This window comes from Cyprinodon variegatus, unplaced genomic scaffold (genome assembly GCF_000732505.1).
Source record: "Cyprinodon variegatus isolate N-32 unplaced genomic scaffold, C_variegatus-1.0 Scaffold90, whole genome shotgun sequence".
Lineage (NCBI taxonomy): Eukaryota > Metazoa > Chordata > Actinopteri > Cyprinodontiformes > Cyprinodontidae > Cyprinodon > Cyprinodon variegatus.
The window spans coordinates 1,114,860-1,130,600 of record NW_015150543.1 but is presented as its reverse complement, the minus strand read 5'-3'; the positions used below and the strand labels follow the sequence as shown (position 1 = coordinate 1,130,600).

General features: G+C 37.6%; 1 protein-coding gene across 2 annotated transcripts; it reads left to right on the top strand.

Annotated features, from left to right (window-relative positions):
- Positions 1-613: 613 nt before the first annotated feature.
- On the top strand, positions 614-11,761 carry LOC107084007 (zinc finger protein RFP-like). Of its 2 annotated transcripts, none has more exons than XM_015373632.1 (7): positions 614-673; positions 2,034-3,018; positions 7,317-7,412; positions 7,660-7,890; positions 10,288-10,435; positions 10,544-10,570; positions 10,657-11,761. In XM_015373632.1, exons 2-7 carry the CDS (start codon positions 2,077-2,079, stop codon positions 11,202-11,204), a joined length of 1,992 nt encoding a protein of 663 aa, XP_015229118.1. In that variant the 5' UTR covers positions 614-673; positions 2,034-2,076; the 3' UTR covers positions 11,205-11,761. The 2 variants fall into 2 exon arrangements, with proteins under 2 accessions (XP_015229118.1, XP_015229119.1); XM_015373633.1 differs by having other exon boundaries at positions 630-673; positions 2,102-3,018.
- Positions 11,762-15,741: the final 3,980 nt, after the last annotated feature.

Genomic DNA, 15,741 nt, shown 5'->3' with positions numbered 1-15,741 from the left:
GTAAATTAAGATATTCTTGTTTATGCTTCACAGATACTGTATGGTGTCCTGGGGAATTTTGACTCCGTTATGATAATATACAGATTGTTAATTTATCTCTGAGACTCTTTTAGCTCCATATTAATCTCTTGTATGTTTACAATTGCAATAAGGATTCTGCATCAAAGTGATAGCCACATATTTAGAATCAATTTAGATAATTTAGATTTACAAAAATGAAAACATATTATGAATATTATGCCTAAACATACATGTTGTCTGGGGTTTTAGTTAAACTAGACTTGAATGAAAGTGAGAAAAAAATACATGATACATTTAATTGACTTAATGAAGATCTGACAGTAGTTATTATTAAAACACTTTATCTAAATTGAACAAAAAACAATACTTTATCCATGTAGCATTGAAATGGTTCTGTTTAACATCTCCTGCGTTTTAGGGAAAATTTATAATCAATAAAAGTATTAGGAAAGTAAAGGCATTTCCCTCTTAGGCTCAGAGGGCTGCAGCCAGGAGGCTTAAGTCTGTATCTAGGGTGACAGAAAGAGATGGGAGGGGAGGTTTATTTTGGGGTCTGAGTTGTGGGTCAGGACAGGGAGAGTTAGAGGTAGCAGTGGTCAAAGCGGGTCTCAGATATCAGCACAGAGAGGAGTCTCAAGGCAGCTGCTCTTTGGTGAGTGTCTTTGTGGTTCTCATTAGTGTTTTACTTTCTGTTTTGTGAAATGACACATTTAGTGCCAAATTTCTTATTGAAATTTGTTTTATTCCCCAGTAACCTTTTGAGAAGTGTCTAAGACGTTTGACAGAATTTAATTTACTGCTGACTCATACAAGATCCAGGAAAATAATTTAACCACAGACAAACAAGGGCTAACTGTCAAACTAACACAGATGATGAATGAAAGTAAAGTTCAGATGGTTGAAGAATATCTTTGTTACTTGGTCAGAATGAAGTTAATAAGTTGAAAACTTAAATGAATAAAGTTGGGCAAACCTTTTTCAATTACTTTTTATTGTTTAAAGTCATTAATTTATATTTGAGCTGCATTTTCTTTTAGAGGGTAAAAAAAGAACACAAAGGCACTGATCCATAGATACCTTCTATGTTAGGAAAGTAAACTAGCTCCATAGATGGCTCTGTCTAGGAAAGAAACAGTTAAACAGATAAACTTAGACATTTGTCTATGTCAAAGGGACTAAGAAGAGCAAGTTAGTTACAATAAAAGCAGGCCCCATAGTTATGTCTAGGAGAGAAACAGGACCAAGAACTGAAACAGACCCAAATCAATCATCTATAATAAAAGTTGCTGATAGGATCAGTAACACTGGCGTGAGAAAGTCAAACCTCCCGGCTTTCTTGTCAAATTATGAAAAAAAGCAGAAAAAACATGAGGTTAGGGTTTGAACTAACAAATACCACAGCAGAGATAGAAGGAAGAAGAATAAAGAAAAGTGGTCTGTACGTCCTCTGTCAGCCAAAGCCCATAGCAGCGTTACTACAGAGAAAGCTCAGGATAATCTTTATCAAAAAGAAAAGATTTAAGCCTACTCAAAAAGTAATTTCAACAGGAAGGTCATAGTCTGTCATATTTCATGACAAACAAGAACAAAAAAACTAAAGTAAAACAAAGAAGAAAGTATTAGTCAGTATGTAACTCAATATTCACAGAGTACAGTTTATTTTCAGACTTCTATTCTCTTTTGCCTTTATGTTTGTCCTGTAAAATCTGAACCAATTGTGTGTCTTAGAATGAAATCCAAAATGTTCAGCTAATAAAACAACCACAGATCTCTTTCCTTCTGTCTTACCCATTCAGTTTCATGTACTTATTCATTTAACTGTTTTAGTTAAATGTTTACTATGATGAGAGAATCCACTGGGCAAACCACATAGCTGGAACTAGCTGAAAATCATTGGCAAGTGGAATGCAATTTGAATGAGAAAATGATTGAAACTTTGGTCAATACATGCGCATGCATATGACCCCAAATAAAATAAAAGCCGTCTAACCCTGGCAACCTCAATATCACAGCAGGTCTGATGTCCCATTCAAAGGCTGGTTGCTTTCGCTGAATATGACCCTGCCTCTCCGCCGTGTAGGAATGGCCACTACTGGGAACCTGTCAGAAGAGCAGGTCCACTGCTCCATCTGTTTGGACGTCTTCACCAACCCCGTGTCCATTCCGTGCGGACACAACTTCTGCCAAGGCTGCATCGTGGGATACTGGAAAACAAGCCCTTTGTATCAGTGTCCCATGTGCAAGAAGTCCTTCCACAAAAGGCCTGATATCAGCGTGAACACGGTCCTGAGGGAAATCGCAGAGCAGTTCAAGCAGATAAGAGTTAAAAGCACTGAAGGAAAGGGACGTGGAGAAGAAGTGGTGAATAAAACAAAGAGGTGGGCAATGGAGAGAAAGGTAAAGGAGGATGAGGAGAGGCTTTTGGAGAAAAATCAGAAGCAGCACCTTATGGAGGAGCTGAAACAGAAGCAAGAACAGAGGAGAGATAAGCAGGAGGCGAAAAAGAGTGAAGGAGAGGAGCTACCGCCACTAATCCCACCAATTCTGGCCTCTAAAACCTCTCCTCCACCATCACCTCAAGATTCACCTCAAGCCTTAACACTTCAAGCATCACCTCCACTCTCACCTCACACAACTTTTCCTTCGCTTCCTCAACCCTCACCAACATCTCTGACCCCTCCTCTCCCATCTTCTTCCTGGGAGGAGGTCCTTTGTGATGTTTGCTTAGGGGAAGGCCGCCCAAAAGCCATCAAATCCTGCCTTGTGTGTCTGACGTCTTACTGTGATGAGCATCTCAAATCCCACACTGCCAGGTTCACCAAGCACAAGCTGATAGAGCCTGTGGCCAACATGGAGGACAGGATGTGTCCCAAGCACGAGCGTCTCCTGGAGCTCTTCTGTAAGAAAGATCAGACCTGCGTGTGCGTCCTCTGCACTGAGACCGACCACAGGGCGCATTATACCGTTCCTGTGGAGAGAGAATGGTCTGAGAAGAAGGTGAGAAACATTTATCAGCACCCATACAGTAGATAGTCCAGCATGCAGCATGTATGCTCTCTTATACATGCAGGATTGTTTGACTAGGGCTGGTGCTTCTCTAAACTCAGCTCAACTTTATTTAAAACAACCATAGCTGCTACAATGTGCTGTACATAGCAAGTAAAGTTAAATTTGTATAAAAACAACAGATGTTCAAAGACGTTCAAGACATTCAAAGGAATAAAACAAAAATAGAACAGTGAGAATCTCATGCTGTGTTAAAAGCCAAAGAATAAAAATAGGTTTTAAGACAAGTTATAAAAATAGACAGTGAAGAGGATTTTCTAATGAGGAGGGGGAGCTCACTGAAAAAGCGTTGTCCCCTCTGAGCTTCCGTTTAGACCTTGGTACCTCCAGCAGCAGCAGGTTAGCTGACCTGAGGCAGCTGAGGAGGGTCCAAGCCATTTAAATAATTAAAAAACAAATAAGAAAGTCTTAAAATTAACTCTCAAATAAGCAGGAAGCCAATGGGGGGGAGGCCAGAATGGGAGTTATGTGCTCCCTCTTACGTACTCCAGGACGTAGGAGGCGTGAGGCTGGATTTTGCACCAAATGGAAATGTGCTAAGGAGGACCTGCTCACCCCAAAATAAAATGTTACAGTAATCCGGCCGAGATGCAACAAAGGCATGGATTACTGTTTCAAAGTGCTGTTGTGCAAGAAAAGGTTTGACCTTTGCCAACTGTCTGATATGATGAACTTTAAAACACAGCTGAATTGCCGTCCAATTTAAAATCATTGTCCATCTTAAAACCCAAGTTTGAGATGACAGGCTTTAAAAAAAACCTGGGAAAAGGTGCAGTCAACATGGGGGGATTCACCATCACACCACCATCACTTCAGTTTTTTTTTTCTCATAAGATATAGAAAGTCCCTAGCCAACCAGGCTTTAATGTCACACTTTAATGTCCCTTGCATGCCAGTGCAAGGGAGAGGGCATTTTTCTTTTTAACAGTCACATATATCAGAATATCATCAGCATAAAAACGATAACAGATGCCATGCCTTCTTAGAATTAGAAAGCTAAAGAAAGTTAAAAGAATTCAAACGCAGGACTGTCTTGGTGCTAAATAACAGTGCTGCCAAAAACATCTCCATAAGCCCCTACAAACATGTAAAATAATAATATATATTAATTGCAATTTAAAATTATTGGTTGGAACGTTTTTATCATGTTTAGACTTAAATTTAGCTAATTGTGCATCAAATATGTAGGAGCTAAGGTAAGGCAATTACGGCATGTTAATCTGTTATATAGTAAACTTTTACATTGACAACAGTCTGGTGGTTATTCATTCAGTTTCTTTTACAGGTGTTACAGAGTTTATAAACTAAATGAGGTTACTCTAAACTTTAGGTATATGTCCAAGCGAAATAGATTTTTAAATGATGTGCATCTATTCATCCTGCTCAGCTATATGTGTGGAGAGATAAAGGCCATGGCTGATTAAAACATTTTTCATCATCTGTGACATACAGTAGGTTACACTTTGTTACATACATATAGCCACAAAAAGATTGCAAATCAGAGGCAACAGGCATGGCAAAACACAACTTTCCTAGACACTTTCCCAATCAGATGCGAATCGAAGACCAACTGGCCATTCTCCTGGGTTGTCTCATGTTTTGTATGGGTTTTAAGTTTGGCATTTGAATCAGAACATCAGTACTCGAACTACAGATTGCTCTACTGTGAGCTGACAGAATGGATAGATGCCAAAAATGTCCAGAGTGACTGAGTAAAAATATATTTGCCTCCAAATAAAGCCTGTTTTATGGTTGCAATGACCAAGATGACTGATAATTTGCAAAGGCATCTACTGAGCAGTCAAATTTTATGGCTATAACTGTAACATTTAGAATGGCTTTCACCAATGCCATTTAGCATTGAACTCTCAATGCTAAATGGCATTTAGCCAACCATCCATCCATCCATCCATCCATCCATCCATCCATCCATCCATCCATCCATCCATCCATCCATCCATCCATCCATCCATCCATCCAATATAAATAAAATGAATTGAACTGAAAAGGAGGCATTATTTTTTATTTTTTGTTCTGAGAACTCTACTATGTTCTTCAGAATCAGAATCAGAATCAGAAATACTTTAATAATCCCAGAGGGAAATTCTTAGGATGGATGCTTAAACTGAAAACAAATGTAAATTAACATTGGCATTACAATGCAATGACACAATTTACAAAAAGCAAACATCAATGTAACGATAAAGTTTTTACTCTTTTAAAATGAATATGTAAATCCTTCCAACCATAATTACTTTGCAGGTAATATTTAAAACAACTTGAAAGAGCCACAAAATTATTTATTGGAAACTAAACTGTGCAAGAATCTAATTGGTGCAGCATGAAAAATATTAACAGCAAGTACAACTTCTTAGTGTTAGCTGTTCAATGTAAATTAATGTTATCCATTAAACCATAATTGAGCTTTCTATTAGATTAAAGCAGAAATGTAGTAGCAAGGCACTTTCTATTTCACTTAATGAATATGTCATTATCAGTAAAGAACTTTTTTTAAATAAGGGTATATGTTTACACAGTGTCAAGGAATAGCTACATCAGCAACCACATGCCACTTCCAAGCTATTTTAAGTCTGGGATTTTACAGAGGGAAAGTTTATTTATAAGTATTCTAATCCATGCAGAAGTGGACATCCCTCAATCTCCCCCGGAGGTCAGAGCACGTATTGCTCAGAAGAACTACAAAAAAAAAAAAAAAAAAAAAAGACCTCCATTTCAGACTTGAAAACCTTATCATTGAAAGTGTTAACCACCACCTCTAAAGGTTGTTGCCTTCTGTAATACAAGTACCCACTACAGCAGGATCCTCTTCTGCTGAATTAAAGGATTTAAGTCTGAAAGAGTCAAAACAGGAGTTATCTGAAAAAGGAAAACTATGCAGTTGCATAAATTGATTTCTTTGAGCTCACACATTGCTTTAAGGCTCCCAATATTTCTGTTTATGCAATCACAGACTCTGACACATTAAAATGATACATTTGAGCAGCATGCATGTGCTCTGTTCAGCCTTAACAGATCTAAAAATAAATACAAATTTCATAAATTAAATGTATTTGCTCTTCACTTAAGCAGGACAAAATTATCTATCAACAGAATGAGTATTTTTGCCCTTTATATCAGAGAATTACACATTATGCTCTTTACAAAAGATATCAAGCATTGCTTTTTCTTATATTAAATGTAATTCGCCTTATTCATTTGAGAAATTGACTTACCTGATCCAGTCAAGAGAAAATAAAAACATTGCTTATATTTAAATTTTTGCATTGAATCTGCTGAAAGTCTTCAGTTTTAATCTTGAAACCTGAATGATCTCTTTTACATTTCTTATTTATTTAATCTATATTTATACTTAATATAGAAGTGACTTGACTCAGACACAGAATCCACACCAGAGAGTTGTGTTGTTATTGTGACCTAGTAGCTTATGTCCACTGCAAAGATTTATCTAAAAAACAAAAAGAAAATATATTCAAATAAGTGTATTTGCCCTCAATATGAGCAGGCAAACACGGTGATCTGTCGATGCAATGAGTATTCCTGCCATTAAAATATATAACATAATTAGATATTATGTGCTAAAAAAAGATAATGGAGTTGCGTTTTCTTAATTTGAATATAAATCATCTTATTTCACTGCAAAAATGTTAAATCCAAGTAGGTCAATCTTTCTTAAAATAAGTCAGTTTTACCATTTGCCAATGAAATAAGACAATTTACATTTAAAATTAGAAAAAACAACTGCAGTTTCTTATTTGAAGTGCATTATATCTAATTGTCTTATTTTAAGGGTTAAAAATACCAATTTCATTGGCAGATCCTCTTATTTACCTACTGAAATTAAGGGTAAATACACTTAATTTAGGAGATTTTTACTTATTTCTCGATGTTTTTCTAGTGTTCATGGAACAGTCATCCTACTCATCTGCTTAAAACAAAGTAAAATGCACTTATTTCAAGAAAAAAAATGACAAACTTCTGAATGTATTGTGCACTCTCTGATTGTACAAACTGTAGCTGTTTGACTTTCCAGCTGCCACATCTTGGGTGCATGTCAAGTTATTATAAAAACTGAAAATCATTCTGCAAACATCCAGAATAAAATCAACACAACAAATAACCTATCTGTAATAGCCTAAACATTATGTTCCATTTCCTCATATCAAATTAACCGAGGGTTAAAGAGGTTTGTTTTTTGTGATGTTATGCAGGCGCTGCTGAAAAAGACAGAGATCGACGTCCAGCAGATGATCCAGGAGAGAGTGAAGAAGGTGGAGGAGATCAAACAATCTGTAGAGCTCAACAAAGTGAGTCTCACCTTGTAGCATTCTTTGGAGCCATTTTTAGCGGTAATCACAACACTTTTTTATCATGCCTTTTCCAAAACAGTATACAGTGCAACACCTACTTCTTAAATAAGTTTGTTTTTTCTCCAGCATCTTGTTTAAGGGAATTAATAGCTGTCACACAAACACATTAAGAAACATGTCCACACAAGGCAGTCATGCTCTCTCACCAGCTTTGATATTATTGTTTGTATGTTTTTAACTTTAGGTCAGTGCCAGAAAAGAAATTGAGGAGAGCGTGCAGGTCTTCTCAGAGCTGGTGCGCTCCATCCAGAAAGCTCAGTCCGAGCTGGTTTTGGTGATTCAGGAGAAGCAGAGGCAAACTGAGAGGTGGGCAGAGGGCCTCATCAACGAACTGGAGCAGGAAATCTCAGAGCTAAAGACAAGGCACACAGACCTAGAAAACGTGGCTAGGACTGACCATATTAACTTCCTGAAAGTAAGAAACCACTTATTCAAATAGAAATCTCGATTTCTCTTTTCCTCTATTGTTATTGTGACTGTCTCATAAAGGCCAGCGTTGTCATAAAGATTACTGCTACAGAGGAAAACACTCTGCCTGGCCTTTTATGGTCAGAAGAAATCAAGCCGTAATAAAACCGGTGATGTAACCCATCGTGTGCGTCACATATGCTCTCTTCTCCAGTCATATCATATCAAGGCCACAACATAGCAGATAAAACTTGTGACATGCTTATCTGAAATCTGTATGAAAGGTAAGCAGGTGAGCTATAAGAATCATCAGAGCATAAAGCAAGAGAGTAGATGTAAGAAAATTATCCTTCATCCTTTTGTATTCATTTAAATGATAAATCAATAGATCAATGTTTTTCTTGCTTTAATACAAATATAATTTCCTTAAAAAAGCTGATCTACAACAACTTTGTATGCATTGCTTTAAAGATTTTTTGACCAGAATCAGAATAGAGAGCTTTGAATAAGTAACAAATTACATGCTTTTGTTTGTTAAACCTGTTGTATTATATACTGTATCACTGAAATCAAGAGTACTACAGGTTGGCCTATGTCATAATTTAGGTTTTAAATAATTATTACCTGATTATGAATTAATGGGTACATTATGGCAGTCCTTAGGAGTCAAAATGTAGTCCAGTTCAATTTAATTTATAGAAGCCTCCTTTGAAAAAAAAAAAGTATCCCTTTTCCCCACTTTGCTGATGACACTGTACTATTTTTATTAATTAAACCTGATAGATGTAAACACTGATATAGGTCTCAGGCTTGAAATTGGATCCCCCTTTGACTCTTTTCTTCTGAATTCAAATTAAAATGAAAAATACCTCTTTTTATGTACTTATTATTATTATTTTTTTTGCCTAATTACTCAATAACTTTAGATAAAATTACGTTGTTATTCACCCTTACATTGAGAAAATGTGTTGTTTCTGACAAGAACACTTATCTTTCATATCAAACAGGTCAACAAAACTGTTTTTTTTTATCTGTGAAATAAGGAGCATAGCAGACCGTATTATTCTTTCATGATCTGTAACTAATGTAACTCAACATTGTAATAACTTTTTAAAAGGATAAAATCCGGAATGCCTAAAGGCTGTCCTTCCAAGATCATTTACGTTAAATTTCTGTTTTTGCGTGCCCTGCTTTACAGAGCACGTCAGGTTACAATAATGTGTGGAAGGTGCTGAAGAAATGAAGTCAAGTTAGTTTGCTCACTTCCTTTTCTTTACAATGATGAAAACCAATATAATTTGAAACATGCATTTTTATATCACTATTACCCAATTTACACTACCCTTGAAAAACCGATCCATGACGAGACCGGTCCGAGGTAGGATCAGTTAACCAGGCCAAGCTCGGTTCTGACGACCATTTACACATCACGCTATCTCGGTTCCTCGACTCCTCACCTCCTAGTGACGATGTGCGGTATTACTGCCAGTATTGAAGGAGAAAATCAAGCAGTTGGTGGCGGTAATGCACCAAAAGTTGTTTGCCAACCGCCTTAAAACACAAGAAGAAGAAGACGAAGAAGGAGGGAATCAAGCAAATCAAAATTGCGGCGCCCGTAACAGTCAGAAAGTTATGCTTGATTATTATTGCTGTACTTCAGTGTTATTATTTAAAATGCCATTATTTAAAATGTTGCGTGGAGAAGATTTCGATTGTTGTTTATAGTTGAAGAAGTTGTTCTTCTTCTTCTGTTTCCGGAAGGGCATTAGCGCCAACTACTGGAATGGAGTGTGAATCGGGATGTGCAGCCAGACGGAGATAACGCGTTTTGCTCATGCGCTCTTGTTATCAGAGAACCGAACCAGGGAAAAACCGAGCCGAGCCCACCTCTTGAACTGGTCTGCATTTAGCTCGGTTCGGTTGTGTCTAGCTCTGTTCAGTTCAGTTTGCTTTCCATTTACACACGATAAGTTATCTCAGTTACTGAGCTCGGACTGATCTCGGCACTGTTTTTTAAGGGTAGTGTAAATGGGGTATTTGACTTTGTCCAATTGGATTACCTGTTTCCAGTGGCTTGACCTGGTCTGGCTCTAGTCCACCCCACCATTTCAAAGGTTTCCATTACAATGACAGGTACAGACCTTTTTTGGGCCTCATCTATCATTGCACCTTATCCTAATCAGGGATGAAAAAGGCCAGTAGGAGTACTGGAAAAGCAGTATTGTATACATTTAAAGATTGTCCATGTGGAGTAGAGCCAGGCAAAGTGGAGCCAGTGGAAAAGGGACAATACTTGTTTTAAATGGAGTGAAATAATCATGAAATTAAAATATTTAAAGTGTGTGTTTTCATAAAAAAATTTTATTATCTAAAATGTTATTTGGTATTTTGCCTTTCTCTGCAGAGCTTTCCAGTCTTAAGCGCCACCCCGTCTGTTAAAGACTGGTCTGGAACCAATGTTGCCACTGACGTATGTATTGGCATGATCCGGAGATCTGTGTCGAAACTGGAGACAACACTAGAGGAAATTATTGACAAGTTGTCTGATAGTGGTAGGGAATCTTGATTTTTCCTTTACATGGGTATAAAAGAAATGCAAAGTCATTTGTTACAGGTGCTGCTAATTTAAGAAAAAAATAATTTTCTTTTAACTCTTGCAGAGATTAACAAAATTCTGAAGTATTCAGGTAATAATTTGCTCTATTTCTTATGTCAATATTTTTTTTGCATCTAGCAGGGTCCTGTATTTGAGTCTGTTGTTTTGTGTTTGCAGTCGATGTAACACTGGACCCTGACACAGCCAACCCATGGCTCCAGCTCTCTCAGGACAGACACCAGGTGAGGCATCTAGGAGCCTGGCAGGAGCTTCCAGACAACCCTGACCGCTTCGACACAGTGGTTATAGTACTTGGCCGGGATGGTTTCACTTCTGGACGACACTATTGGGAGGTGCACGTGGGGGAAAAGGATGACTGGTATCTAGGCGTGGCTAAGTCTTCTGTCAAAAGAAAGGGTAGGATCTCTGTAAGCACAACTCATGGTTATTGGGCTCTGGCCATGAAGAAAGGCCAAGGCTATCGAGTGTCAACATCTCCGCCACTGCTGCTCTCCCTTGAACCAAAGCCAAAGAGAGTTGGTGTCTACGTCGATTACGAGGAAGGACAAGTCTCTTTTTATGACATAAAAGCTCGGACCCATATTTACACTTTTGAGGATACTTTTACAGGGAAGATTCTGCCATTTTTCTACCTGTACTGTTGTGACAAAGCCTCTGACACAATGGTGATATGTCCCGTACAGGAGAAAAGCCTCATCAAGTAACAGTGAGAATATATATTTCATCATGAACATGAAAATCCTGGAAGAGGCTTGGGTTGCTGAAATGCTCAGCTGATTTTAATTATATTCCAGTTCAACGTAAGTGCTGAGTGTTATAGAAGAGCTGCATACAAGTACTCAGTAGATAGATGCTGTTTCAGAAGAATTCTCATGACGTTTGTCTGGTGAAAAATGGTGGAGCTCTGAATTGGAGGTTGGCTTAAAGCTCAACACTCTGTGTCTACATTTAAGACTTTTATTAAGAATTGTTCTTGAGTTCCGTGTTTTATTGACAGAGTTGACTAATAAATGCTGCTTGTCAAGTATGCTGACAAATCTGAGAATTGAAAGCACTAAAGAAGTTTAAACCACTATTAAAATGCTAGAATGGTAGTAGAATGGTAGTTTAAAGGAAAACGAAACATGGCCATTGTAACAGATATGAAATAAAGTATTTAGATTATTGAAAATATTGTAACTGGCTGACCATGATGTAGGTTGGAATGGATGGTTCCCTGTTTTCTTCCAATTGGTTTTCATTTATTTAGAAATAAAATCTGCAGAACAGCTGAACCTCTCCCTTATTGAACCCATAACACACTGTATGAAATTGTTTGCATTAGCATGTATCACATACTGTACACATGGCACAATTATGTATTTTTCTTAGGTTGATATTTTTGTGAAGCTAGACAAGCAGGAACCATCCTGATTTGTCTCCCTAGCTCCTTGCAGACTGCCAGCACTATTGAGAAAGCACATATGGTAACGACTAATGCATCTTCGTTTTGGCTTGAGAGTTCTAACCCATTTAGACTATTCAGTTAGATCTTCAAGCTGGGTTCGACAAGAATGTAGAAGAATAATAACTTGACAGATGTCCAGTGATACTGTAACTTTATAACAAAAGTGTCGAAGTCTAGTTCTTGAAGGCTGTTATCCTGTAATTTTTAGCTTTGTTTCTGCCTTAAGTAAACCTGAAGTAAATAATTAGCTAATTAATAGGAATCTGGAGAACATGACTGCATGCTGAGGAGGTCATTAGACCATGTGATTCTAATGTTTTACATTGGGGACATATCTAAGTTCCTGGATACTAGTCTACTATAAGGAAAGTAATCCACAACAGTCCATTGCCATTCAGTCTGCTATGTCCAGCTTTTTTTCAAGAACATTTAGTGGAAGGAACAAATATGATTGGAAAAGGAGCAACAGTGACAACCAAAACCTTGAAATTTTTTCAGGCAAAACCCAATCAAGAAGCTTCACAAGCAGTGGCATATGGCCGGAGTTAGCACACAAAGAGTCGCTGTGCACAAATTTATGCTACGCATGAGCTGCAAATGTTTCATTCCTCGTGTCAACTTAGGAAGTGTCTTACCTGAACTAACGAGATTGAGAACTTGATGATTGCTCAGTAGAAAGTCCTATTTTGAAATGAAAGCAAAGTTTGCTTTTAATTTGAAAATCGTGGATTCAGAGTTAGTTTCTAAAAGTGTGAACATTACATGATCATTTGTTATTGCACAATTCCTTCCAGAAATTATGGTACATAATATATTTAACAGCAAGGCATACAATATCGCCTGTAAACTGAAGATAAGTTCTATTTCTATTACTGACAAAACTATGACAGTTGAGGTCTGTGTAAAGCATAGCCAATAGAAACTCAAAAATTGCTATTCAATGTGCAGCCGTAATGATCATAAAACGATGACCCAAAATTCAACCAGATGCAAGAAGTGAAAAAATTTAAAATTAAAATAATAAAATTTAAACAGATTATTAAAAATATGAAACCGCTGCAGGTCGGGAGGGATTCACCACAGTCAGCAAGAAGGAGGTAGGAGAGCTGAGTGACCAGGCAGAAACAGAGGGAAATGTTTCCATTGTTGAATTATGGCTCACAAACTTAGAGTTTGAGGAGAAACTTAAATAGTTTCTGAAAAAGCTGGTTGTTTTTTGTCATCACAGGTGAATCTGTGAAGATTCCTGATTCCGTCCAGGTTTGTTTTGTTGGAATCCTTCTTTGACAGTGTCTCCTTGGTCCAGGGGATTCAAAGGGTCAGATCCATGAGATCAGAGACAGGCAGAATAATCAAGGAGAGAAACCAGAGTTTGGAATCCAAGAGCACGTCCAGAGTCAAAGCCAGGTGATCCGAGATCCAGAGATAATCCAGATTGATCTGATGGAGATAATCTAAGAGCACGGTCAGGGCCCAGAAAACAGGTAAGAGAGCCAAAAACTCACTATGACAGTTCAGCTCAGAGAATCAGGAGGCAGAATGGGGTCACAATCAGGCAGACAATCGGGTAACAAGAATGCTGGACAAAACTCACGAAGGCTCGTAACATTCTGGCACTACTGACTGGTCTGAGAGCTGGTTATATAGTTAGGTGACCAGATTGGTCTGATGAAGGCTGATTTGAAACAGGGCTGAGATGACAGGTGTGATAAATCAAACCAGCACTAGGGCCAGGAATCCTGATAACAGCAAATATTCCATGTCTCTGGTCCCAGTGCCCTCCTAACCACCTGCACAGTTTGGATATATAGTGCTTCTTATGGCAACCATGGACGCACTTGAGCTGTAGCTTGGAGGTCAATACCAATTTGAAGCATTTTGCAAATACAGCTCACTGCAGAACTGGCATCAATGGTATCAACTTGATCAATTAATGTTTTTAAGCTTGAATATCCTAAGTGGACCAACTCCTGAATTCTCACTTCCTAAATAAGGTGTCTGTAGTTAAGATGATTACAGATTTTAATTAGAATAAATGTATCCTTTCGAATTTCTCTTGCTCAGTCTGAAAAGTAAACTAAAGGTTTTCATTTACAACTTGTTGTCCTAAATACCTGACATACCTTTTTCAGGTATGGGTAGAAAGGTAGAACCAAAACAGCCAAAACCTTTAAGGTTCTGCTGGTTCCTACAACCAGACAGTCTTATATGAACCTATGAGTTGCCCTGCTCAATGCCCAGAGTTATCTCTGCCAGCTCTCAGTGAACTTGACAGGGCTGCTGTGTGTAAAGGTTTGATGGAAATATTAGTGGGTAAACCTGGGTCTATGCTCAACAGCAGAGACCGTAATGCAAAACAGAGAGATATTTCCCAGAACTGTAGAGATAACCCCCATAAGCAAAAATGCTAACGTTTTTAATCAACAACTTGTTTAATCTTTATGCATCCCACCAAGCCCTTACTGGGTGCTGGTTTTGTTTTCATTTGTCTAAAGGTTCAACATCCTCTTTGGTTCTCCTTGCATGTCTCTGGTTCAGCACAGCTAGCAAACAAAACTTACTCCAAAATGATACCACTGTGTATTCAGAGAAGGTTAATATTACCAAACATTTACTTTAGGTTTCAGAGAAACAACATCCCTTAACAGAGATAAAAAAAGTTCTAGGATATGCACAACAGTATCCTAAGCAGAGGAGGAGAAGGCTTCATTCAGGTAAGCCCTTTGAAATTGATTTCAGAAAAACTATCATTTTATTATAAGAACCTTTTTTGACATGCATAAAACAAGTTGTAACAACAGCTTCATATTTGTAAACAGCATTTCAGATGAAGTGGAGCAGGTTAAAATACCAGTTCTTCTCCAGATCTTGGTTAGAGTTTGATATGAGTGCACAGTGTGAGATCCATCAGAGCTATAAATGCTATTTATTTTCAAACCCCTAGGTGTCATAATTTCCCTTTATAATTTTGTGACAGTAAGACTGAAATAAATCGTCTTTCAGAACATGTTTTGTTGGTTTGCCTCTTGAATTGAGATGTATCAAGGCATGGAGCATTCTAAAAAGAAGCTGTGGAAAGATGTGATGCAAGGCATGCTTTTCCAGAAGAGGCCAACCCTATATGAAGGTTTGTGCAATTGATGTTTTATAAGATGAAACAATGAAATAGTAACTGCTCACAGAATTTGGAAGAACCATCACGCTCATATGTTTGTAAAAAGCAGCACAAACAAATGCTCGGTATATGCATTGAAAGATGGGTTGTTAGACAAAGAATTTGACTCTGTTGTTTGAAACTTTGGAAAACTTCATGCAAAACGTCAACAGATTTACTGTTTTCACTAGACATCATCTGATTATCACAGTTCTGACAGGCAATATAATATATATAATCTTCTTTGATTCTCTAGGAATTGAACATTAGTTGAGCCTATGCCATTTTCAGATATTCTCTGTTAGAATTCTCTGTTGATCAGAACAACAACTTCCAACAAGCTACGGTTGTTTGTTGATGTAGCCTCTGACATTATATTCTTAACCATACCCCTGTGATACCTTTAAAACTCTCATTCAGAAAGGGTGAACCCAATTATGAGTGGTGTTTGCAGCATGGACAATCTTCATGACTATAATATCACACACTTGTCAGTTTTAGACTCATAATATTGCAGTTCCAGATATAAATAAGTAATAATAATTACTGAACCAGTAATGGATTCTCTTTAGCAAACCTATGATTCCTAGAGGATGATTGAAATAATATTTTACACTGCCTGGCCTAAAAAAAAGTCGCC

Excerpts from the sequence above, each read along its gene's own strand:
- LOC107084007 (XM_015373632.1), top strand. The coding sequence starts at position 2,077 with ATGACCCTGCCTCTCCGCCGTGTAGGAATGGCCACTACTGGGAACCTG. Across the intron at positions 3,019-7,316 it reads GAGAATGGTCTGAGAAGAAG|GCGCTGCTGAAAAAGACAGA; the intron begins GTGAGAAACATT and ends GATGTTATGCAG. Across the intron at positions 10,571-10,656 it reads CAAAATTCTGAAGTATTCAG|TCGATGTAACACTGGACCCT; the intron begins GTAATAATTTGC and ends TTGTGTTTGCAG.